Source organism: Bombus terrestris, chromosome 10, assembly GCF_910591885.1.
Source record: "Bombus terrestris chromosome 10, iyBomTerr1.2, whole genome shotgun sequence".
NCBI lineage: Eukaryota > Metazoa > Arthropoda > Insecta > Hymenoptera > Apidae > Bombus > Bombus terrestris.
The window spans coordinates 6,860,337-6,884,512 of record NC_063278.1 but is presented as its reverse complement, the minus strand read 5'-3'; the positions used below and the strand labels follow the sequence as shown (position 1 = coordinate 6,884,512).

Below are 24,176 nucleotides of genomic sequence, written 5' to 3'. Positions count from 1 at the left end.
TACGCATTAAATATGAGGATTGTAATGAACATTTCGTATCGTTAAAGATAAAGTTTATTGGTACTGTCTTATACTAACTTATTTGTTGGCTAGGATCGAGGAGTATCATATAAATTTCGATCAAATGATTTGTCGCTGTCCCTTGATAGTTCGTGCGACAATTGTACCAACGTATATTCTTGAAAATAACATGAAAAATTATATTATTAAATGAATCGACATCTTAAATTCAGCATACCAATGTGATCACGGATGTTTGTAAATACATATTTTCTTATTTTTATTCGCTCTCTTCTTTAGAACGTTCTCTTTCAGAGCGTCTAGATTTCTTCTTACGCCGACTTGGGCTTCTGGATCTCGATTTGTGTCTACGAGATCGCGATCTGGATCGATGTCGATGCCTAAAACAAAAATATGGCAAATATTGTTATTGTTCTATTGACACGGTATTAAATTTTGATTCCGCAATGCTTCATTACCGGTCTTTGTGTCGATACTGAGATCGAGATCTGTCACGATCTCTTTCTTCATCTCGCGACATCGAGTCTCTTTCTCTGTCCCGTTCTCTAATCATAGAATCCTTTTCACGCTCACGATCGCGATCTCTATCCTTATCTCTTTCTCTGTCCCGTCCCATCGAATCTAGTTCTCTGTCGCGATCTCTTTCTCTTTCTCGATCTCTTTCACGATCTCGAGAATCTCTAGGTGGCATTATAGGAGGAATATTTGTAGGAGGAACCATAGTTGGTATCGTTTTTGGGCCAGTATCTTTATCATCTTCTCCCTCTGTCATTGGAATAGCTAAATTTGTCGGTTGCCATGTCTAAAGTAAAAAGAATAATCAAATTTTTTTTTAGAAATAAAAAGCTACTTACTGCTTGACATCATGCAGTGGAAAGATCAGGTTGGTAGGATAAATAAAATTGTTTAAGATATACCGGATCATTGCCCCATTGGTTATCTTGTGTAGGTTCATAGCTTTGATAATATGGATCTGTTTCTGGGATATAAAAAGGAGCTGGCTCTCCAGGGTATCCAGGAGGAGGTATATCAAATGCAGGAGGCATTCCTGCTCCTGGAGGTGGCACACTCATATCAGGATAACCTGGCTTCCTAGAGTATTCTCTCCTATCTGCAGTCATTACTTGTATCACATTTCCTTTTGGCGGAGATTTATCAAGATTTCTTCTGGAAGCCAAACCTGAACTACCAATTACATCTATTGTTCCTGCCATTTTTCTTCCTGGAGGCGGACCTGCTCTTTTTGGCCCCATTATACCAGAATATTTACTGTTATCATTAGTAATTGCAACTTGAGGTACCCTCATGCTGCCTGCATTACCGCCGCCTCCTCCTGCATTCAATATTAAGCCTACTCCAGACTCACTTCTCATTCTTTTTTGCCTTTCACAATAAGCTCTCCATGTTTCTTCATTAAAGCCATAATTAAAGTAATCCGTAATGTCTGCACCAGGTTGCCTCCAAGGTTTGTCTTCTAATTGATCTAAATTAAATTCATGAGCAGGCATTCCATTGATAACGCCTATAGTTTCAAATTCATCTATACTAAATTTTCCAGGTTGCTTATTCAATTTATCTGGTACTCCTGATGCATTTGTGAGTAATCCTCCTCTTTTGATATTGAGGCTACCATATGCTGGGGTTGATTTAATGTCACCTATGACAACGTGTACGTCGTCATCGGAATCCGAATCACTAGCAGCTTCACCATCTTCTTGACTGGAAACTTCTCGTATACCATTTTTGTTCACTTCTGTATTGTTTTCGTTCTGAACATTATCGGCTCGAGGAGACTCTTCCTCCTGTGGTTCTGTTTCTTCAGGCGTCTATGAAAATAAATGTCATTTCAAGATTGTACTTAGTTTCAGATCGTTTACCTCTCAAATAGGTTATATTGTGCGAGTAATAAGGTATATTTTAATTATAATAAAGTATCTTTATTGATATTCTAATCACGCATATATTCCGTATCAAAAGAGCTTAAGTATTTAGTTCATTGTATTTATCTTTATTCAATTTTTTCAATGGAATCCAATAGCAATAACCGGATGAATAGGTTAGAAAAGGCATACCTCTGTTGGTGCATCAGGAACATTTTCTGTTTTTTGATCTTCCAAGGTTTCTGACTTTTCTTGTATCGCAGCAGGGAGCGAATCATTTTCTTGGCTTTCTGGTTGAGCAGACGTTGGTGTGTATTCTTTTCCGTCAGTCGAATCTCCATATAACCATTGATCCTCATTTTCATCCGCCATTTTTCCTCTCCTTTAACTTGACAACTAAAGAAATACCATAGACATACATTGCTATGTCCATGAGAAACATAGAACTATACATCCTTTGACACGCTTAAACAATCAAAATACGAGCTCTTCTTCCTGCAAGTTTGCCAACCTTCCACAGAGATTAATATAATAACTAACTCTCTGTAATTAATTATAATTTAAAGCGTTCAATGTACGATATCTTTATTAATTTATCTTAAGAAATAATTTTTCTACATTTCTTTTAATCATTCATAAGGATAAAAGTGTGATAAATCATGTACCGACTATCACATAGTAAAAAAAAAAGTATTCTTATAGTGGTATGAATGTACCAAAAGGTTTAATGATTTGACGTGTACAATTAGAGATCATCTCTGGTACAACTCTATATACTGAATTAGTATAGTTATAACTATAACTGTTTTGTTACAAGATTGTGGTTAAGATGGGTCCGGATAAGAATGCAGAAAATCCTGTAAGTTTAGTTGTATGACTTTAATAAATGAATGCTTAATAAAGTATGTATTCTGAATTTTCTAGCACCAGTATACAAATTTATTAATACACAACTTAGCTATAACATGGTTAAAACACGCCACGTATGACGCTTCAACAACATAAAAATTGTAATTTATTTCATTTTACTGTATTTACTAATGGGAATTTATTCGGAATAACATTATGCTTTTTTCTAATTATTATCAATTTATCTTTTATACACGTCTGAAATAAATTTGTGTTCGCCGGTATTAAACACGAGACGCTACTGTAATACACAATAATTTAATTCATTTATTGCTTAAACAATTTAATTTTTTTCTAAAATTTATTGTTTCAGGTAACCAAAATCAACAAATGGGATGGATCTGCAGTAAAGAATGCATTAGATGATGCAGTTAAGGATGTACTTACAAAAAAATACAATTACATAGAGAATTTTGCTTTATTGGATGGAAGATTAGCTCTATGTGGAATTGCTATAATAGTTGCAATTGTTGCCCTCCTCTGTGATTATTTATATCCTTTCCCTGCATCGAAGCCTGTGTTACTTGTTTGTGTTTCATTATATTTCTTTTTAATGGCACTTTTGACTTTGTATACAGCATACAAAGAAAAGGGTATATTTATAGTAGCCATTGAAAGGTAAAATGCATTAAATTTGATATTATTTACTGTTTCCTAAGATTATAAATGAGTTGCGAATTATCATATTTTATTTCAGAGATCCAGCAGGTTTTAATCCAGATCTGGTTTGGGAAGCAAGCTCATATTTAAAGAGACATGATGACAAATATAATCTTGTACTATCCGTCAGAAGTACAGCCACAGGAAACGTGAATGAAACTAGTGTTACAAAATCTGTTGCAAATTTTATTGATATCAATGGTATTGTTATACCAGAATTAATAGAAAATGTGGTAACAAGTATGCATGATAGTTTAACTAATCAACGTAAAGAAAAGTAACAGGAGGAATGATATTCAATTGAACAAAATTATTTCTTTTCTTACAATTCATGGAACAATTGTCTTTAATATTCCATATACATACTTCATATTGGTGTAAATCTATCTCAAAAATAAAAATCCGACGATTTTTGGCATACGTATTGTAATTCGTTTTTAAATACAATAAAAAACAAATATAAACTTTTACATAGTTGTTAATAGAATAAAAATTTTCCGTATTCCTTTACGTTACTAGTGAATTATTTACATGATTACGTGATGCTCTATTCGACAATTTCAGTTTCAATATCACAGCTGAAATTAAATGGATGATGACCATTGAAATGTGATTTATGCATATCTTTAACAATCAAAGAATAAAGAAAGCAAAGTAACAAATGTTTAGAGTATATAAATATCTCGTGACTTACCGATGTAAAATAAAAGTGATTATTCATTGTTCCCTGAACAGGTACATTAACATAAAATGTGCAGTTTTATTTTTAAAAAGGTTGTAAAAAAAAGAAAAAGAAAAAAGAAGAGTAAACGCAATATAGTTCAGCTAATTTACACCCTATATAAACCTTGCTTTTGAAAAAAATAACCGTTTCCAGATCGATGATATAATTTATAAATAATTCATATTTTACATTAACCGTGAGTTGTATCGTCTTCTACAAAATCTGCTGCTTCTTCTCGTGTTACACATACAACGTGAGAAACTTTATTTCTAAATTTAACGCCATAAAATTTGTTCGCGTGTTGCAGCAATTCTGGTCTATAATACAATTAACTATGTATGTGATTGTACAAGAGATTATATATTAATTCAGGAAAAATAGTAGAATGTTACCTGAAGGTTGTTGTGATAAATTGTGCATCGGAACTAAGTTCATGGATCATATCCGCTACAGCTTTTCTGTGCTGTGCATCTAGCGCTTGGTCAATTTCATCAAATAAGTAAAATGGCGCTGGATCACATTTTTGGATAGCAAATATCAATGCTAATGCTACAAGTGATTTTTGTCCTCCAGACAATTGATTCATTTCTCTCATTTCAGCTCTATGACCAGTGAAAGATACTCGTATGCCTGAACCAAAAAAGATTTCGTAATGATTTATTTATTTATTATTTACTAACAAAAATAGAAAGCTGCGTCTTTTCTTACCAACACCAATAAATCTATCAGAATCAGCTGCTTCTGTTGTCGTATCGTCTCCTTCGTCACCATCTGCTGTTTTCATAACTAACTGAGCATGACCTGATGGTACAAGCTTTTTGAACACTTCGCTAAAATATTTACTTACCTAAGTATGAAAAGAACGATTTGAGTGCTTCACTTGTAACAATTAAAAGGTAAACGGCGAAACAGTACCGCAATGTAAGCATAGAATAAAATTACATTACATACTTGTTTGAATGTAAATTGAATTGCTTCGCATTTACGTTGCTCAAGTACTGACATTAGCTCTTTAATTTTTTCATCACCTCTATCTAATTCTTCTTTTCTTTTTACCAATTTCTCTTTCTGATCACTAAATGACATGAATTGATCTAATGCTTTTTTATTTACATGACTAAAACAAAAGGTAATAGTAGAAGTTATTATAACATAACATAAAACATTTTCATATCTCCATATGTGCTATTTTATTGTTAGTTTACCTGTATTTCTTTAAATGATTATTTGCTTTTTCCATTTCCTTAAATAACTGTTTAGTAGTCAGAGTACTAAATTTGGAATATACTTCTTGACTAGGTAATGCACCAAGTTCGGTAATTTTTTGTGTACATTCTACTATTTTCTGTTGTAAAATGTTCAATTTGCTGGCTAGTTTCTCTAGATCCTTAGCATCTGCTTCTATTTTTTCCTGTGCTTCCTTCTCCCTGGCTTTCCACTTTTCGACCTCTGCAGATTCCGCTTTTTGCTACAAAGGACTTTATACATATATAACATGTATAAGGCTTAATATATTTAGGTAATAATTTTTATATTTACCTTCTTTATAGCATTAGTTACTCTTTCATTCTGAGCTTTAAAATCTGCATTTACTTTCACTAATCTTTTTTCAATATCCCCTAGTTGTGCTTTTGATGATTCTAATTGACGTTGCCGATCCTCTACTGATATCTCTTGCAATGCCTGAACCAATTCGTCTTTTCTTCTAACCAAATTATTGGTTAACAGATTTTCCAATTTATTTTTCTCAGCTTCTAATCGCATTCGCTTAGCAAATGCTTCTTTGTTATCTTTTGTTAAGCGCCTTATGTCATCGTTTAACGTATCAACTTGACGTTGATCAGCAACAGACAATTGTGCCATGAGTTCTTGATGTAATTCACTTTCCAAACCTTCTTTCGTTGCACGCATTGCTTCTAAACTCGATGTACACTGCGCTAGACTCCTTTCTTTCGGTGTGCGGTATCTTTCTATTGCACTTAACTCTTCCTTCATAAGTCGTATTTCTGCTTTCATTTTATCGTATACGTCTCTATAAAAATAAGAAAATTGTCGGATTTCTAATTGTTATGTTTCATACAAACATTCATTTTCATCTTTCAGTGACCTACTTAGCTTTACTATTTTTAGTTTCAGTCCTTTGCATTTCACTAACATAAGAACTGATATTTTGGTCCGCTTTTCTGATTTCTTCTTTAAGAGTAGAAAACTGAGATTCGAGAGATGAAATTTGAGCTATTAATTCCGATCTAGTTTTCTGTATTTCTAACCGGGATCTTAGTGTATTAAAATATCCGCCCGTTAAAGACCCTTTTGAGGATACTTGATCACCTTCAAGAGTCACACAATCCAAACCCGAGGTACGAGCCAAATTTGTAGCAGCTTCTAAATTACGACAGATTAATGTTTTTCCAAATATATACCTGCATTTAAAATTAAACATAAAAATATTACGTATTTTATTGTTTTATAATTTTATATCAATTAAATGTATTACTAGAAATTTTATTATTATTTACCTCATAGCTTTATCATACTTCTGATCGTAATTTAACTGTGATATCATAGGTATGGCATCACCGGTTTCTGGATAATCTATGTCTTTTACATGGAGTCGATTTAAAGGCATAAATGTTACTTCCCCCGGAAGACGCTGATTATTCATTTCTTTTAAAATTTTTGTTCCAAATTTGTCAGTTTCGACAATATGATGAAATAAACGATTTCCTGCAGTCACTTCTACAGCCATATAAACACTCTTGTCGCAACTAAAATTTTCAATCACAGGCCCATAATAACTACTTACCTCATGGGCCATATCTTTACGAGTTCTGGAAAGAAAACGTACATTAGAAAATAACATTTTCAAATTACTTAAATAATGCTTACCGAAATGTATCCAACACTTTTCGTACGCTATCTCGACCATTTAAAATAGGTTTCCCTGCCATAGATCGTAAGCTTTGATCTGCCTTGGCCAAATCTTCTTTTAGTCCAGATAAATTGAGTTGTAATACACTCTCTTGTCGATATCTACAACGAAAATTTTGCTTATGCTTTGTAAAAATTCTTTGATTATAAAAAAGACTACATAATAAACAAACTGTTCTTTTCGAGTAGCTTGACACTGATCCTTTGCTTTGGTAAGTTCGTAATATTGTTTATTGTGCTCGTCTATCGAAGTTCGTTGCTGTTCCATTTCGCGTGTATGTTCTTCGATCTTTTTTTCTAAAGTAATTTGTTTTTCTGCATCTCGTTTTAAATCTTCGCTGATTTTTCTTTCATGTTCTTCCTTATCTTTAATTTGTTTGGTAAGTTGTTTAAGCTCATTTTGTATCCATTTATCTCTTTCATCCTAACACGAAGGAATTATTCAAATAAATTATTGATATTTCCTATATCGTTTTGCATGCAATTATGTTGTATTGAATACCCTGCTAGTAAATTGACTGCCACGACCCTGCTTGGCATATAATTCTTTCCGTTTTTGCTCTTTTAATTGCAATTCACGCGTACATTCCTCTTCAACACGTTTCATCTCTTCATACTAAAATAATAATTATTAATGAAATTATTATCAAACATATTAATAATGATATAACTTACTTCCGGTTTTAGTTCTTCTAATTCTGCTTCTCTTGCTGCAATGTTTACTTTTAATTTTTCTAATTCTTGTTGAGCACGTTTTCGACTATCATTATCTCCTTTTACTTCTTCCAATAAATCATTAATAGTTAATGTTAACTTAGTTTTCTCTTTTAATAATTGTTGTTGTTCAGCACTGAAAATTTTACCTTCAATTTACAACTAATATAAACAATTGTTTTAAATTGTTCACATGTAATCTTAAGAATATTACCTTAGTGTATCCCGTTCTTCTTTTGCAGTTTGCACTTCTTTCTTTGCTTCCTTAAGGCGCTTTGTTGCTGCTCTCACCATTTCCTGTGCAGTTTTTGCTTCTGCACATAATCTGGCTTGTTCAGCCCCGCTATTAGCTCTAGACTTTTCCAGATCTTCTAACTTTCTTTTATTCTCTTTGAGCTCTCGTTCGTGAATCGTATATTCTAGACATCGACGCTGTTTATCCCAACATTGATATTCTTTAAGTTCCTCTTTTTCTTCTTCTAACGTTTTTAAACGTTCCTCTGCAATTATGCAATTATAAATTACTAATTATTTTTCAAAACGATATCATTAACTTAAATAATAATTTACCTATAGTTCTTAAAAAATCTTGAATTTTTTCTAGTTTCCCTTCAGTTTCTTTTAAAATAAATTTTGATTCTTCTCTCCTGTCATCATATACTCTAGTACCAGCTACTTCCCTTAATAATTTAAGTCTTTGAGAATCAGGTGCTGTTGCCATTTGATTAATCTACACAATGCAATGTATCATATTTTTCCCGTTCTTATAAATCACAAACACACCATGAAGCATACCTTTCCTTGCTTTACAATATAATATGGATTCGATCTTGAAAATCCTGCTGATTCTAACAAATTCATCACATCATTCCTTGTTACTATTCTTTTATTAAGAAAATACTGATCCTTCTTTGAGCCAATTACTCTTCTTAAATATACTTCTTCTTTATCAATCTATAAGAACAAATAAGGTAGAGATTGCAACAGAAAGTTGTTAAATAAACAATAATGCATGAAAATTATGTAATAGCAAATTTTACATACCGGTAATCTCCCATCAGAATTATCAAATATAATTTCCACATGTGCAGAAATAACTCTTGGTCCTGTGCCCTCGTGCAATAAAGCTTGTCTCTGTTCAGGTCTGAGATGAGAAAATTCATCACTCAAAACAAATTGGATTGCATAAAAAAAATTGCTCTTGCCAGAACCATTTCTTCCAACTTGACATTCAGAGAAATCATTCGTAAATTTGATTAAAAAACATTATATACCATTAAAATGATGTAAATGAAATATATGCACATACCTACTACATTGTGCCTTGGATCAAAGGGTTCTACCACTGTTTGTTCACGATATGACTTGAAACCTTGTATAATCACCTGATCACAGAAAGATTCATTGCGTATAAATATGAATTGCATGTCTTAAAATTATAAGTTTTTTTATATAAAAATTTTTGTCCACATATTTCTAATTACTTACAATGCTGAATATAAGTATTGGCCTTTTCCTTAAAATGGAATATCTGTTTTAAAATCAGACAGAGCAACGTGATTTTTTTTTTTAGAAGTTAGATGGATTAATTTGCTAGATGACATATAAAACACATTTTGAAAAATTACAATTTTTCGGAATCACGAAGAAAATAGTAAAGATCAAACTTTTAACAAACCTTTTTATCTGAACATACAGTTATAGGCCGAAAGTCGTGAAAAATTACGATTTTTACCAATTTTAGCTATTTCTAACTCATAGCAATGTTAACTGATTCCGATTAAATCTTCAGCATGTGTATAACTGACTTAAATTTATAAGACGCATTTTCTTAATTTTCATTAAAAGCTCAAATGAAAAGGTGGTAAAATGTGATTTTCACTGTTTTCACCGTGATTGTGCTCAATTGCATTTTTAAAAAATTATTTTTTTATGCATCATTCAATAAACTAATCCTTTTAAGTATGATATTTATTATCCTTTTAATTTTACTAAAAAAATCAAGACATTTGGTCCAATTTTATAAAAAGTTATTCCATTTTACAGGGTGTGCCAATACTTATGTTCGGCACTGCACGTAGGTAAATTTACATGTGTGGTTACATTTTCTGAAGGTATTAATCTAACTGTGTAATCGCATAATATATTCATAACGAATGTAAAGGAATAGAGGCATCGTGCGTAAAACAATGTTTACGCGTGTTAACACTAAACTATAGTAGCCATACTTCTAACGAACGAAGAGCGTCTATCAAAAGGAAGTTGTAGAAACCGCGCAAAAATAGACAGGAGCTTAGAGGATATTCTAAATCTTTTTTGTGATACCTGTTTGATATACATGGTGCGATTATTATTCACACGAGTGTTTCTCGTGTTAACACCCTACAACAGCTCAATCAGAAGCTTAAATTCTCTGTCACTGAATGGAACAAAAACGTTCAACCGACTTGTTGGCACAGCGACATTTGTAAAATAATCTGCAAGGCGACGGTGCAATAAAGTTCCTAGATTTGAGCGGGAGACGCGTTTCCGTGGCCATTATAGAAACAAAAAAATACCATTTTCTAACCAAAGACAACTTTTTTTTTTAATATAAATTATGTCTAATTAATATAATTTTTTTTCATTTATGAGTGTTTTATTTTATTTTTTTTATTATGGGAATAAATGATACAGAAATAGTATTGCAATACAAGTCATGTCAGTGTAAATTTTAATTTTTGTAAGAATATAAAGAAGGTATCTTAAAATATATAAATATTAACAATATATTTCATTCAATGATGAATACTTAAAGCATCGCTTTGAACTTCATGACTCAATTGTGTCTGTAAGTTAGACAATTTATTTTTCAATGCTGCAATGCCCATCATGACAATATTCTCAGGCTTTAGAGCTCCGCTACTTTCAACATTGAAATAATATTTATTTGGTTTAGCTTCCCAATTAAATGGTGCCTCATCTAAAACATTTTACGATTGAATTTAGTATGGAATCAATGTGTATAATAAAGTGATACTTACATTGATCTTCTTCTAATTCACTGTATTCTGATTTTGGCCATTCATCAGGTTTTGGAAATAGCGTGTGTCTCATAGAATTATCTGGATCATACTCAAAGCTTACACCAGCAGTGGGATTCCATTTTGCATGTTCTTTTCCAAAACCTTTCTTTGCATATGCTCTTAACTTTAATTCTTGACCCTTTCTCAATTTTACTATCAGTATTTCTGGATAAGAGTATGTCAATTCATGTTGTATAATGCATTATAAAAGTAATGGATATAATATTTAAATAAATATATACCATCTGTTTCTCCATATTCACTAGCATCATCTTCTCTGTGCCTGGATGTAACAGGAAGTACCCTTGGATCACTGGATTTAAAATCTGCAGTGGTTACATGCCGCGTTTGATCTTCTGTACACTTTACATCAAGTGTGAATTCCACGCTACACTCTGGACAGAAATCCATGCATTGGCAGTCCCTTGTATATTGTATCCTATCAACAACCTAAATAATTTTAATATCAACTTTCCGTTTTCGTTAAAAAATCTTAAATATATTGAAGTATTGATTTTTAATTATTTACATCATCACTTATCAATGGTATCATTCCGATCCTATGTGCTAAAAATTCATCGCTCAACACGGTTGAATTGGCTTCTAATTGCACCCAATCAATGGCCATAGTAGGTGTCTCGGCAATAAAGACGCGTCTCATACTATTTGCTACACTATAAAAATTAAAAGTTTAATAAAATAAGAGAAAAAAATATAAAAGAATTTAGTTATCATTCAATATAACCTATCTTACCTCAATTCTGTATCTTCTACTTGAAATTTCACATTTTCTTCTGTTAAATCTGAAATATGAACTGATGGTTGATTCGCGTATGGCATTTTACCGGATTCCTTATATTGAAATCAATACAAAATATGTTTTGTAGTTAATACCAACTCAGTTAACATATATATTCCTTTTACAGTCTTAAATTACCGTTATTCTTCCTGCTATAGGCATACATAGGGTCTATAAATTAGGAATGCAGCGCCGCCATGAAAGATCTAGTTTGAAAATAGGCTTTTAAAAAATATCAGAAAATATCGTTTAATTCTTTTCTACAATAATGTAAAGGAAAAACTCATATTAGATGTAGTGTACCTTTTATTAAAAAAATTTCATTACATATCATTCGTCACATAATACGAAAAGTAGATAAAACTGCATCAAAGAGTATTTATGAATATTGAACAACATAAACCATTTTACATATTCTTAGTTTCTGATGAAAATGATTTATGAATGGAACTGAATGAATAATTTATATATATGATAATATATAGTATACGTATGTGTAAATATTTAGTAATAATCAGTAAAATCTAACACTTTAAATTACTATTTTTCTAAATTCTTATACCTCACTTTCACCTATGTTTGTAAGTTCATGAAAAGAAAATGATATCAATGGATGCACGTATAAGCGATCATTTTACATAATAAATAATAAAAATGAGATAATATAATTTTGGTAACTCTTATAAACAATACTAACTTTTATAACATAAATATTAAAGTGCTAACATTTGTATAATATGTTTTATATGGCACTAAACTTTTGTAAAAATTGGAAGACTGTGGTTTGTGAAACTATTTGTTGAATATCTGCAACAAGTTCGTGCAATTGTAAATGATGTTGTACCAGTGTTAATATGAATGTATTCTAAATGCAGTATAAATAGGAATACTAAAACATATAAGAGCTGAAAGCATAGCATTAAATATTATTAAAAATATTTTCAGCCATGTAAGTTTTTGACAGCTATTACGAAAGGAAGTAAAATTTTGCTAATGCATTTAGCAAACGATTTTCAAAGTTCGTCCGTGAAACGCTCAATGTCTTGTAAATGATCTCCATAATCTGTAGCTTCACTACCAACAAAAGCATCGTGGTGGTCTAAAATTTCATCAAACGACAATCTATTATCGTGATCGTCGTCGGATGCGGCGAATAGATGATCGACTTCATCGCTTGCAATTTCCCTAAAATATTTAATGATGTCACATATATTCTTAAATCATTAATTAAAAAATATTTTGTATAAATATTTACTCACTCGTTACTAGGCACAAGCCAAGAAAGTATTTCATCAGAATCTAATCTTCCATCTCCATTTTTATCATGTTCATAATCGAATTTTTCTTTTTCTATTAACAACCACTCTTTATCTTCTGCTTTAGCTCTATTTCCAATAAATTCTTGGAAGCTAATAGACCCATCTTTATTTGTATCTTTGTCATCCAGAGCTTGCTTCAATAGGAGTGGAAACATTCTTGGTGTTTCTTCAGGATGTGTATAAGCTTTAAATTCTTCTGTATCAAGATAACCATCTTTGTTTATATCAGCAGCTTGAAAGGTTTGCTTGTCGTCAGTGATAAGTTTGTCATCCACTGCTAAATCTTCTGGATCAGTGCCATATGTATCTTGAATAATTTCATTCCAACTGACTTTACCATCTTCATCTGTATCGGCATCCTCTAATCGATCTTGAGATTCCTCAGCAGAAAGCATGCTAAAAGAACGCAGAATCCAAGCCTTTAGTTCGTTTCTCTCAATAAATTTGTCACTGTTCAAATCCATCTTTGTCAATAAAATTGCTAAACGTCGTTTTGATTCCTTTGTTGGAAGTTTATCAAATTCTTCTGCCTCCTTTACGCTTCCTATGAAAGTGAGAAACATGATTTTGTTGATAAGATTTTGGTTTTATTGTAATAAGTTATGAATGTGATATAATATAAAGAATACCTAGAATAGCTTCATGATCAAACTCCTGATGATGTTCTCCTCCAGCGTAATGGTCCATGTCTCGTGGACTAAATGCACCATCCTCTGTTCTTTCATTGCTGCTCTGCTTGTGTTGATGAGAGTGTATATGTGCGGAAGCTGCATTTCCGAATGAAATCGATCCCAGAATCGTGAAGATAAAAAGAAGAATTTCTACACGCATTTGGCGTGTACCCATTGTAAGCCTTGGGAAAATTCTAAGAATTAGGATAAGAGGAGATAACCTCAGAACAGGAAAAATTTGACAGGTGCACTGTTATCTACACAGTATGCCATAATGACTTCTATCGACTGTTTGTCGTTACGCATGTCGTATAATCGTTCTCGAAAATCGATTTTGATAAGATTTAAATTTGACAATTTTTCATAGATTTCCCTATTGCTACTGAAAGCAACACGTTTAAGTATAAAGTGCTCATGTGAAATATATAATATTATGTTTATAATTAATGTAAATTCACTTTTGAATTATGAAAATAACAAGATCTAAAAAGATTGTTTTATGATATTTGCAGTCAAGGATAAGAAAAATATAATAATAGGAGATCTGAACGAGTACTAATAAGATGTTCATGCAATAAACTCAATATATATTAAACAAAGGTTGTATGTATTATATGAAGCAGAAATGTAAGTTTCCAATTCCGAGTTTATACTGTATATTATCTAAGTAATTTTACTTACTTATTAAGAAATCTTTTAAAATTGATTAGTCATTGTAACAGATTGTAATTAGAAGAATTTGCTCTTTGAGTTCACGTTTTTGATAATGAGACGAAACTTCACTTTCGTTCAGGGTGTCAGTAGCACACGCGCGTGTTGGAATATCAGTGCTTGGTACGTCGCGCCGTGAAAAGAGACGAAGAAAAAGAACGTCAGGTCTACCTTAGCCACGATCAGTATGTGCGGTCATGATTTTGTTCTAGGGTGAGCGTTCAAAAATAGATATACTAACACGTGTTCAATTTATTTCTAACTTCAGTAACCATCAAGCAAGCGACATAGATAGGACAGGAAGAGACTGAAGACCGTAAAGTATCATAATATCCGTTATTTTCTGACTCGTGATAATGATTTGATAAACTACGAAGATGTAAAGCGGAAGTACGCACTCTAAAAATATCAGTTAAAAATATTTTTAGCCCAAAAGCGTAATTCAGTTCCATTTTTCCATTTTATCGTACAGGAATTACAGTTTTTTTAGTATAAAGGTTTAAGATATTTATTAGAATTTTGAACGTTTATTTTCCACATATGTAAAATAGTATAAAGTTGAGTAAAACTACTTTTAAAACTAAGCAGGATATCGATTTTATTGCTATAAAAAAAGAATTTTATCGAAGGCCGTCTGAAAATATCAGCTTCTTTGAATGTTTTGAAGTTGTCTTTGAATCCACGTTTTTTAAGACCTTTTTACTTTTTTTGATGAGTACTGCCACAGACACCTCGTCTGTACCAGCTCCCAAAAGTTTGTTCCTAACTTTTATATACACCCTATATATCTATGTTTGTCATTACATATATATGATTACATTTTTAAATGCAACTGTTCATTTTTAGATTTTTTAATTTCAATTTACAAATTCTAAATCTCTGAACTAGAAATAAAATCCAAGTTTTATTATTAAAGATAAAAAGTTTTAAATTTTCACGTTTGTTCTGTTTGTCTCTATTGTATTCTCTTTCCAACTGAAACGTTTTTAATGTGCTAATCTAATATGTAAATAACTTTGTTATAGATTTATCTTATGTCAAAAGTATATACATACATAGTGCTATAAATTATATATGCACATTGCACATGCACATACAGATAGCATTGCATATGTAAGCATTGTTATGCTACTACTTACTATGTTTGTCGTAACAAAACGCAGAGGGCGTAAGAAACACTCTGATTTTTTCCACGTCGGTATTTCAGAACCTGAGGCGCAAAGTCCTATGTCTATTTTGCCCTTAATTAATGATTGATTGCATGTATCACTTAATTGTTTTCAGAGTATTTCTTAAAATATCGATTGTTTTCTATATAACGATGAAAGACAATATGATGATTTTTTTTTATTAAACATTTGGAAAGTAATATATGCAATCATTTTTATTATCGGTCTTAAATCTTGCGTAATGGTTATACGTTTCGACTGCAAACGATGAAATTATGCCGGAATTATTATGATAATGTTGCAATTCCATACGATCGCACAATTCTTCATGATCTATTGGTGGCCGATAACTTATCCCTTCAGAACAGTTCTGCATTTCGGAGGTCTCGGACGATAAAATCGACGATTCGTACCCCCGGTTAATAACACAGAGATTCATTATTAGAGGACAATTTCGCGTTGTCTGCTGTCGTCACCAATACACTCGTCGAATAGGGAGTGTTAACAATTAATTTTACGTTGGCGAAAATTTATTCCGTTCTCGTTATGCTTTCCGACGTGTGTTCTTCCCTTTATAATGCTAATTGTCAGAACGTTATTGTTCGCCGTCCGTAAAATACAATCGAACGATAAAATTTGTTAAACATCGCCGGTCAGCGAAATATTTCAATTTTCTCTATGGCGCTGTGTAACGCGGATGCTGTAAAATATCATCGGGCTTTCGCGATTTCCCGCCGCTACCGTATTTTTCCAATTTTCGAACCGTCGGCTTTTTTTCATTCCCGCGATCAATTTTCCAGCTTCACTGATCCCGTAATTATTTAGCCAGAAACTCGCCGAAGGTGTTCTCCTGTTTTCTTTTCTCCGTCTGCGGTGAAATGATATGGAGATTGGGAAAAGTGCGGTCGGTCAGAACTGATTGGCGAAACGGAAATACGACTGTTTTATATCGGTGACCGTAACCGCGAACTGTACTGATTTCGAGATCAAAGTCAAGTGTCAATTCCATCAGGCTTGCAAATTCGTCGTTCACCCTCTTTGCAGAATGACGAATGTTCCCCTGGTAAAATATCCAAATGTTCGACTACCTTAGTCTTTATATTCGCTAGTGTCGCGTGCAGCATTTACCACTTGCTCCGCTTACAACTTTTCTACGATCATATAAAGTTCATTCACTTGCGAGGAAATTCAAACGTTCATAAGCATTCTTTCCTCGCGTCTGTCGAACAATGTAATACCCAAAGGAAAAGCCGTTGAATTCGACATTCGATCGACTCTAACGAATCCGTCGTCGACGAGTTCCTTAAGATATTTTCGATTCCGGTGGAATATTCCGACGCGGAGAACGCAGACGCTTGTGATTTTTCCCAATGGCTGAGACGGGGGACGAGCAGCCACTGAAAGCATTCCTTCTGACATTCAAATGCTCGGTGCATGAACGAAAAAGGATACGTAAAGCCCGACGCCGCCTATTCATCGCTCAAAGGGATCATTTATCAACATATTTGATATGCTCCTGGCCGCGTTAAACCCGACGGAGGAACCTTACCCGCTCTCTCTCTCTCTCTCTCCCTCCGGCCGAGCTTCCATAGAAATAATATGCTAATCGCGCGAAGGCGGAGTTTAAAAAGTGCTCCGATAAATTCTCCGGACTTTTTGACGTAATTTCGCCCCTTCGCGCTGCCGCCACCAAATATTCTTTTTACGCGGTTTCCGACGTCTTAAGAGAACTTCGCTTCTGCACCACGGTATATCAGGCGGCGGAATATATTTTTTTGCTGGATTCCAACCGGATGTCACGACCTGCTTCGCGGGCAAAGGATTCTAAGCCGACTTCCTTCGCATTCCCTCGCGGAAATCGCAAGAAGACGTTTCGGTAGTATTTCACTGACAATTCTGCGCTCCTTCTTACAGAACAAGGCTTTGGTTAGTAAAGAATGTTTGAACGATTCGAAACATTGGCCAGCGCGGCGATTTTTCGATAGCCAGCGAGATTACGAAACGATTCGAAACGTTATACTTAAGTGATTGACACGAGACGTTACGATCATTTACAAATCCCCTCATCGGCACTTATGCGCGCGGTGACGCATACGTACATATTTATGCACCCCTACCCTATACGTGGCTTGCCCTCATACATACATCGGTCATATTAGCCGCAAAGCGGAATACTCGCAGTGATCCCGTTTGTTTATGCCTACTTTTGTGTCGAATTGTTCCGTGCTTCTTAAAACTTAATGCAAGATTGTGTCCTCGCTTTCAAAAATGAATCGGACAGAAAATTTGCAAGAATTAACTTAAAAAATAAATTAGTAGAGTAACGTCATTGAGCGATATGAAAATTCGGATTGTTAGGTAGAAAATTGGCTGGACCAACGTCTGACAAAGAGACGCTAATTAAAGTGTATCGTTAATAAAACGTTTGTAAGTTGTTTACTCTCTTTTCCCAATATAAGTTTTTCAATTTAGCTTTTAATTTATTCCGAACTTCGTATCCTCGACGCAATGACATCGGACTAATCCCTCGGTCATTCAATTCCGAAACGCCACGTCAGCGGGACACTTTCAAGCATATTGAGGCTGGATCGTGTAGCCGGTCGCCATTTGCTTTAAGCCCTCCTTTCCATATTTATCTTGGTCTCCTTGATTACGGAGCCACTCGAAGATTTCTTTTCCTCTTCTTCTCTTTTCCTTTTTATCGTTCGGTATCTGCGGGATTATCAGCCTATTCGGCAACGAACGCCGCCTCCGCTATTTGGAACGAACACGCAGATTGCTTTTGCGCGCCAGGGGAATTTACGAGCGGCTATGATAATTCTCCGAGGAAGCATAATCGAATGGCTTTCATAATAATTTCCATGGGAGCTGGTCGAACGAGTCTTCTTCTCGATTCTACGAGTTTGAATAACAAAGGGAATATTCCAACTTTATTTCACTTAAAACGTATCGATTGCTTTTAAAAACAAGAGATGTTCGTAGAGTAGAATTCTCCATTCCGTTTCACTACGAGAGAATGAACCGGAAATGTTGAAACTGTCGGCGGTATACGACGAAATATTTCGAGGCGTTTCGCAGAATCGTAAGGGTGTTCGACGTTTCCGTGGCGCGGTTGTCTCAGCCGAGGCCATACGCCCCGCGATTTAAGTCGTCAACTTTTATGGGGGTAGTTTTCGCGGAGACGGTCCGCGGCAAGCCACATAAAAGGGGGTGGAAGTTTCTGGTAATATGGCGGCTTCCCGTGGAATATGGCGGCAACTGTATACAAGAGATAGCGACAATATTGAGGCGACGGGAGCGCCGAAGAAAACCAACTGGATTTTGGCTCTAGTTCGTGTCGATCTTAGGTCACTGTCCTTCTTTTCCTTTATTTTCTTTTGCTTTGATTACAGTTCGTGCTACGAGTAAAATATCTCTGTTTCGAAATCAACAGAATCAAGAATAATTTAAAACGTGAATTTATATCTTAATCCAAATTATTTCCTCATTTTTTCAATAATCTATCGAGCAACCATATCTTCGTTAAAGTCCCATTTCGGAAGGGGATACGGAATTTCTTAGCGTTGCTCAGCGGCTGTCGATGACGCGGATTAAGAGAAATACTGCACTCTCAGTGTCGACGTTCGGAGGCCGTTGATTGCATCTGGCATTTGTGTCACGCCCTTGAGTACCCAGTCGATATGCCTGGACAAATTGGGAATTGGTATTCTGCTCGTGGCTGCCGCGACGGCCAGACGGATTTGCGAAGGAGCACATCGGGCTAAAGCACGGAGACCGGCAACAGTTCTCTCGCACGAGGAGCCCTCTGGACAAGGCTGACCCGTGTGGATCCGTTAAACTTGGTCAAATCGCTTCCCGACGATCACCTCGCACCGGAATACTAACGACTGGCAAAAGAGGAGCGTACGTTGCCAAGCGTTCTTTCTTCTGACGGATCGTTAACCGGTCATGGAATCTGGAGACACGAGGAATTCGAATTAAGTCGGCAGCGAGCCACCGAGACATTTAAAAGTGAAATTCTTCGATATCGTTGGATATCGTTGTCCACGATGAAACGATTACAAAGATTAGCAAGCTCAAAGATTCTTCTGTATTGTAATGGAATTCTTTTCGCGAAGGAACGTCCGTTCCGTTTAAACGGAATACTTGGTTCGACCTTTTTGTTATCAGCAGGCCACAGCTCGAGGCAGCTTAGCACGAGTACCCTCGTGGTATCGATATCCCGCGGCTCGATTCTGCTCCTTTTCGGGAATATGGCAGGCCAGGCGGCGGTGTAAAAACTTACAAGCCGTATTTCGAGCTGTCGTGCCGAAGGTTTCGGCCGTCCTTTCCGCCCGACATCCTCGAGCACATGCGGCCGCGGAAGCCGATTGGACGAACACCACGATCCGCAAAAATGCTACGATCTATACAGGGATGAATCCTCTTTCGGAAAGTTTGGCTCTCAAATTGGCTCTAAACCAAGTGAAATACGAATACAAACGTTGGATTCGGAACGAATAATTTCTCAAAATATTCCTGATAGAAAATGAAGGATAGGGCGAAAGATAATTTCTATCGCGGTGAAGGCTCGAGATTAAGAAACGTTTTCCATCGAAACGACCCGGAGACGTCCATGTATCTTGGGGAAATTATGACAATATCCCGGATTGAGTTTCGCCGGGGACTGTACTCTGATTTACTTCCGACCGATTCACCAGGAAATCGAATTACCTCCGCAGCGGGCACGCGGCGAAACCTCGAATTAAGAAACACTGAGAGCTGCGGAAAATATCGAGCCGATATAAATCAAGACCTCCTAGAAACCTTCTTTTTCTCGTCCCGATTCTACATTCATTATCGCCGACCATCGATCCTTGTTTCCTTGTTAACAAACAAGCCTGAGTGCACGAGAATCGATTCGGGACACGCAAATAAGAAGAAACACCAACGATAAATCACCGTATCTTTCGAGTCCACTCATTAATCGGTTCCAATGCGCAATGGCGAGGCACTCGAATTCCGTTGAAGAAAGAAAAAAAAAAAAAGAAACGCAGAAAAGAACGAATAGCAATGGGTGTTCAGGGAGCGCATATTAGACGCGAATATTCCTCTGGTGGGTACATGTAGATATTTCCTGGAATTTTATGTCCCGGAAAGGAGAAGCATGTAGATAGTTAAAAACTTGGTTCGATTACCCATAAAGCGCGCTCGTTCGGCATTCTGTTTCTAAGGTACTTAGCTAGATTTTATTTCGCCTGCTTTACGACCGCGATACTTCTGTCTTGTAACTCGATTCGGGATGCGTGGGATTTTCGTGCATACGTCTTGGCTAGGCAAACTATAAAAAAGCTATAGATCCCACTCGTTATGTAGCCACATATTAAAAACTTTGCAATACTCTGCCTTAATCGGTGGGCAGATCAACGCGAGGATAATTCTCCGGCTGTTTGAGCAACAACGTAGTGTCGAAACATAATGTAGAGAAAGAATCCATGAAATTCGGGATTTTGTCCAGCAAGTTGGAAAAGGTGGGACAAACAGGGGTTTTCATTCGGTCGGAATATCCGTCTAGTTCTTTAGCCTCGTAAAATCGTGAAACGATAAGGAATTGATATGGCGGTGCTCTTTTGCCGTCAAACTGATCTCTTTTACCTTTTAGCAGGTTTAAAGAGGCGACCACTCGTGGACGTGCCAAGTTAGGAGGAAGTACGCGACCCGTCCTTCGCTGGATCCTGTGCTTAATGGTGCTGAATCACAGATTGCGCGCACCCCTAAATTTGAATTTATTATCAACCCTTGCCTGGAACGAGCACGCTGCCGTTGGATGGCGATCGTACGGTCGAAAGAATAATTCCCCTTCGTCGTCGATCGAGTCGAGTTTTCTCCTCTCTTTCTCTGACGCGGAAGTGCTCGGTCCAAGAGGTCGAAATCGCAGATTTCCGCCAGAAGGGTTGAACCGTTCAGCTTCTAAGAACTACAACGAACGTTCGGGGAAAAGGGGAGAAGTTGCCACACGCTTAAACGTTTCACTAGCGAATACATGCCGATTGGTGGTCGGTGTTTGTTCTTAAAATCGGACGCGATCGAATCGAATTTTCCGCGTGTTCACCGCTCGGTCGGCAGCCATGGTTCACAATGGTTAATTGCATAAGCAAACACACGGGCGTCGAACGAATGCACTGGCCACTCATTCACCGGACGCGGTCTATCGTCGGCCGTCGTTCCGTTCGATCGCGTCCACGGCACAGAGCGGAGTGGAACCGTGCAGAACGGAGCGGCTGATAAATCCGACGGTTGTTGCCGCTATAAATCAATTATAATATTTCATGGTTGACTTCGACTATCGATTACAGGGAATAAATGTTCCTGAACTTTCCCATTCTCGGAGGCCTAAGCACCGTTCAAATTCTCGCGATTCGAGATTCGTCGCGAGTTACCTCTGGTTATCTGGTGATCGAACGCGAATAAACGCGAGAGTGTGAACGCTCGTTGACGTATCGAAACGACGCGCGAAATGAATGCAGCCAACAGCGTGAGCGAACCGGATGCGGTCCATCGTTGGCCGTCGTTCCGTTCGATCGCGTCCGCGGCACGGACCGAGCACGAAGAGCAGAAATTCAGCCGAGGCGCTGATAAATCCGACTACGCTTCGTTCCCGCAATAAATCAATTATAATATTCCACGGTTCGCTTGGGGTATCGGTTATTAGTAAAACCCGTCGCCGCTGCGGAAGGCGGCCATATATTCACGGCCGGTGTTTCTCTCGATTACAAATTTCGCGTTTTCCGGACGACCCTCCGCGAGGGTGTGCTCTGCCGACTCGCACTCGCTCTTCCTTCTTCCCCGTTCTCTGTTTTCTCGTCCGTGTGTCTCGTCGTTTTCCGCTTTGTCGCTTGCTTCGTTTCGTTCCTTATACGCATGTAAAATTTCGATAGGAGTCGACGATTAATCATTCAATTATGGCTATTTTGCCAACTGTACTTTTGTGTATATCAAATGGACACTGGCGCAAGCGTTTTCTTCGTGAAATTTTCTTAACGAAATTTTATTAAATTCAATGTCAAATTTATTTACTTACTTTCTTTTATTATAGTAGATGATTTTCTTGTTATTCCTACGTGTTTCATTTCGTTCGCCCCTCTATCCACGTTTTCTAGTACTGTTTTCGCTTCAAGGAACGCGTGGACTCGCGCATCGACACCGCCGCAGCATTATTCACCCTTTATTGGATTTGCCGATTTTTCTTCGGTACGATGCGCGATGCGCGGCCCACCGTGACGCCTCACGCGACGTGTAACACGTATTCGAATCGTTACGACAGCAAACGCGAGCATAAATCCTTCGATCCGACCTCTTCTCTCGTGAACCACGACTGATAACCACGATCATACGAGGAAACGAGCCTCGAGTATAGTCGATAATGGGTTCTGCGTGGTTTCCCCGTCGGTCTTTTCGTTTTCTGCGATCGATTTATCGTTTTCTCATTTCCTTACGTTTCGAACAAATTGATCCTTCTACAGAAACCTTGGAAAAAAATTCGAAAGCCGTTAACTCGCGTGAATTTTTTACATGATCTCAGCGCAATTTTGGCTGAATATCCGTAGAGAAAATAATGCCAAAATCATCAGAGCCAATGCAAAGTGGCGAACAGCAGCTTCGTGACGGGTACGCAAGCATTTGTATCGGCACGAGAGCCACGACGTTCGGATTATCCGTATTTTCGGAACTGGATGATCTTCTGGCTCTTGCTGGTCGCGATATGGACAAACGGAGGGGGTTGCCTCGCCACTTCCGACTTATTCGTCCAGATCTAAAGATTTGGAACGCACCGAGGCACCTTATTTGCATACTTCACCGATTCCAATGCTTTGCTCGCCTCTCCTCCGCCGTCTGCCCCCATCCAGGACTTAGTTCTTTCCACCGTCTCCGATGCAAATTACAATATTCCCGTGCTATTCGTTCGGATATGATAATATATGCGTCTCTCGATCAAAATAACGTTCTTTTCCCCTCGCACGTGCTGCTCAACGAAGCCCCTCGCCTCTTCGTTTTCTCTTTCATGCACCTGTGCAATTTAAGCACCAAGAATCGTTGAATTGTTCTATTCTTCGTGTTATCATAAAATCAGGTTTCTCGAGGACAATCCAATAGCGGAGTGTTATAAAAGCTTCCTTCGTGGATTTCCTATAGTCTTTGTGGGTTAATCTGTAATCGTGGAATTAGTCGGATTCAAGAAACCGGAGTAGAGATCGTGGCCCGCATGTTGCAAATCCGGTTACGTTTCACGAGGGGCGAAGGGCTCGAGTAGGGTGAGCCTCATTATGGTCAGAAATAATATTCCCATAGGGCCACTCTGTGACTCTAGTGCGAGCGTTTTTGATGGCGATCACTTCAATCCTAACACAGCGTTTCGTTCGATTCGTAATACGCGATCACATAAGTATTCGGGTTGGTCATGAAATTTTTCAACGATCGTTTAGAATATCGTCTGCTCGGTTGATTAATCAACTTTGTTTAGCATAAGCGAAACAACGTTGCAGATACGCGGCGGAGAAATAAAAATTTTGCTCGTACAATCGGTTCGCAGCGATACGGATCGTGCTTGGTCGAGAGTAATGTTT

General features: G+C 36.6%; 5 protein-coding genes across 12 annotated transcripts; 1 reads left to right on the top strand and 4 right to left on the bottom strand.

Annotated features, from left to right (window-relative positions):
• Window positions 1-36: 36 nt before the first annotated feature.
• Window positions 37-2,380, bottom strand: LOC100648565 (pre-mRNA 3'-end-processing factor FIP1). The gene is made up of 4 exons (XM_003398244.4): window positions 2,094-2,380; window positions 939-1,847; window positions 480-823; window positions 37-401 (listed from the first exon to the last, which is right to left on the bottom strand). The coding sequence occupies exons 1-4, from the start codon at window positions 2,271-2,273 to the stop codon at window positions 281-283; spliced, it is 1,554 nt and encodes a 517-aa protein (XP_003398292.1). The 5' UTR covers window positions 2,274-2,380; the 3' UTR covers window positions 37-280.
• A 220-nt stretch (window positions 2,381-2,600) lies between these two features.
• On the top strand, window positions 2,601-3,940 carry LOC100648792 (signal peptidase complex subunit 2). The gene is made up of 3 exons (XM_003398246.4): window positions 2,601-2,760; window positions 3,124-3,428; window positions 3,508-3,940. The coding sequence occupies exons 1-3, from the start codon at window positions 2,731-2,733 to the stop codon at window positions 3,749-3,751; spliced, it is 579 nt and encodes a 192-aa protein (XP_003398294.1). The 5' UTR covers window positions 2,601-2,730; the 3' UTR covers window positions 3,752-3,940.
• Window positions 3,643-10,332, bottom strand: LOC100648683 (structural maintenance of chromosomes protein 3). 6 transcript variants are annotated; one of them, XR_007225391.1, is made up of 19 exons: window positions 9,943-10,057; window positions 9,149-9,224; window positions 8,884-9,062; window positions 8,635-8,793; window positions 8,410-8,569; window positions 8,054-8,339; window positions 7,801-7,975; window positions 7,628-7,741; window positions 7,299-7,549; window positions 7,084-7,227; window positions 6,714-7,025; window positions 6,306-6,617; window positions 5,734-6,226; window positions 5,400-5,662; window positions 5,146-5,311; window positions 4,903-5,041; window positions 4,587-4,824; window positions 4,165-4,511; window positions 3,643-4,048 (listed from the first exon to the last, which is right to left on the bottom strand). XR_007225391.1 is itself a non-coding variant. In XM_048409217.1 (19 exons), the coding sequence occupies exons 5-19, from the start codon at window positions 8,698-8,700 to the stop codon at window positions 4,385-4,387; spliced, it is 3,246 nt and encodes a 1,081-aa protein (XP_048265174.1). In that variant the 5' UTR covers window positions 8,701-8,793; window positions 8,884-8,983; window positions 9,149-9,224; window positions 9,328-9,432; window positions 9,518-9,886; the 3' UTR covers window positions 3,643-4,384. The 6 variants fall into 6 exon arrangements, 5 of the variants coding, with proteins under 5 accessions (XP_048265174.1, XP_048265175.1, XP_012167995.1 ...); XM_048409217.1 differs by lacking the exon at window positions 9,943-10,057 and adding exons at window positions 9,328-9,432; window positions 9,518-9,886 and having other exon boundaries at window positions 3,643-4,511; window positions 8,884-8,983; XM_048409218.1 differs by lacking the exon at window positions 9,943-10,057 and adding exons at window positions 9,328-9,370; window positions 9,518-9,886 and having other exon boundaries at window positions 3,643-4,511; window positions 8,884-8,983.
• Window positions 10,333-10,455: 123 nt separating this feature from the next.
• On the bottom strand, window positions 10,456-11,873 carry LOC100648907 (DNA-directed RNA polymerase II subunit RPB3). Its single transcript, XM_012312607.3, has 5 exons — window positions 11,659-11,873; window positions 11,434-11,578; window positions 11,147-11,354; window positions 10,863-11,069; window positions 10,456-10,801 (listed from the first exon to the last, which is right to left on the bottom strand). The coding sequence occupies exons 1-5, from the start codon at window positions 11,742-11,744 to the stop codon at window positions 10,617-10,619; spliced, it is 831 nt and encodes a 276-aa protein (XP_012167997.1). The 5' UTR covers window positions 11,745-11,873; the 3' UTR covers window positions 10,456-10,616.
• Window positions 11,874-11,991: 118 nt separating this feature from the next.
• On the bottom strand, window positions 11,992-14,692 carry LOC100649029 (reticulocalbin-2). 3 transcript variants are annotated; one of them, XM_048409220.1, is made up of 4 exons: window positions 14,646-14,692; window positions 13,652-13,887; window positions 12,963-13,566; window positions 11,992-12,888 (listed from the first exon to the last, which is right to left on the bottom strand). In XM_048409220.1, exons 2-4 carry the CDS (start codon window positions 13,866-13,868, stop codon window positions 12,717-12,719), a joined length of 993 nt encoding a protein of 330 aa, XP_048265177.1. In that variant the 5' UTR covers window positions 13,869-13,887; window positions 14,646-14,692; the 3' UTR covers window positions 11,992-12,716. The 3 variants fall into 3 exon arrangements, with proteins under 3 accessions (XP_048265177.1, XP_048265176.1, XP_012167998.3); XM_048409219.1 differs by lacking the exon at window positions 14,646-14,692 and adding an exon at window positions 14,375-14,624; XM_012312608.3 differs by lacking the exon at window positions 14,646-14,692 and adding an exon at window positions 14,375-14,624 and having other exon boundaries at window positions 13,652-13,875.
• Between the last annotated feature and the right edge of the window lie 9,484 nt (window positions 14,693-24,176).

Bases quoted from the DNA above. Each gene is read 5' to 3' on its own strand.
- LOC100648565 (XM_003398244.4), bottom strand. From the start codon at position 2,273: ATGGCGGATGAAAATGAGGATCAATGGTTATATGGAGATTCGACTGAC. The intron at 1,848-2,093 runs GTATGCCTTTTC...TTATTTTCATAG, and splicing joins TTCCTGATGCACCAACAGAG to ACGCCTGAAGAAACAGAACC. The intron at 824-938 runs GTATATCTTAAA...TTTTTACTTTAG, and splicing joins ACCAATGGGGCAATGATCCG to ACATGGCAACCGACAAATTT.
- LOC100648792 (XM_003398246.4), top strand. From the start codon at position 2,731: ATGGGTCCGGATAAGAATGCAGAAAATCCT. The intron at 2,761-3,123 runs GTAAGTTTAGTT...TTATTGTTTCAG, and splicing joins ATAAGAATGCAGAAAATCCT to GTAACCAAAATCAACAAATG. The intron at 3,429-3,507 runs GTAAAATGCATT...ATTTTATTTCAG, and splicing joins TTTATAGTAGCCATTGAAAG to AGATCCAGCAGGTTTTAATC.
- LOC100648683 (XM_012312604.3), bottom strand. From the start codon at position 9,990: ATGAATATATTATGCGATTACACAGTTAGATTAATACCTTCAGAAAAT. The intron at 8,794-8,883 runs GTATGTAAAATT...TTGTTCTTATAG, and splicing joins ATTCTGATGGGAGATTACCG to ATTGATAAAGAAGAAGTATA. The intron at 8,340-8,409 runs GTAAATTATTAT...GCATAATTGCAG, and splicing joins AGATTTTTTAAGAACTATAG to AGGAACGTTTAAAAACGTTA.
- LOC100648907 (XM_012312607.3), bottom strand. From the start codon at position 11,744: ATGCCATACGCGAATCAACCATCAGTTCATATTTCAGATTTAACAGAA. The intron at 11,579-11,658 runs GTAAGATAGGTT...TAATTTTTATAG, and splicing joins GTAGAAGATACAGAATTGAG to TGTAGCAAATAGTATGAGAC. The intron at 11,355-11,433 runs GTAAATAATTAA...AAAATTATTTAG, and splicing joins TACCATTGATAAGTGATGAT to GTTGTTGATAGGATACAATA.
- LOC100649029 (XM_048409220.1), bottom strand. From the start codon at position 13,868: ATGGGTACACGCCAAATGCGTGTAGAAATTCTTCTTTTTATCTTCACG. The intron at 13,567-13,651 runs GTATTCTTTATA...TCACTTTCATAG, and splicing joins TGATCATGAAGCTATTCTAG to GAAGCGTAAAGGAGGCAGAA. The intron at 12,889-12,962 runs GTGAGTAAATAT...TAAATATTTTAG, and splicing joins TGGCTTGTGCCTAGTAACGA to GGAAATTGCAAGCGATGAAG.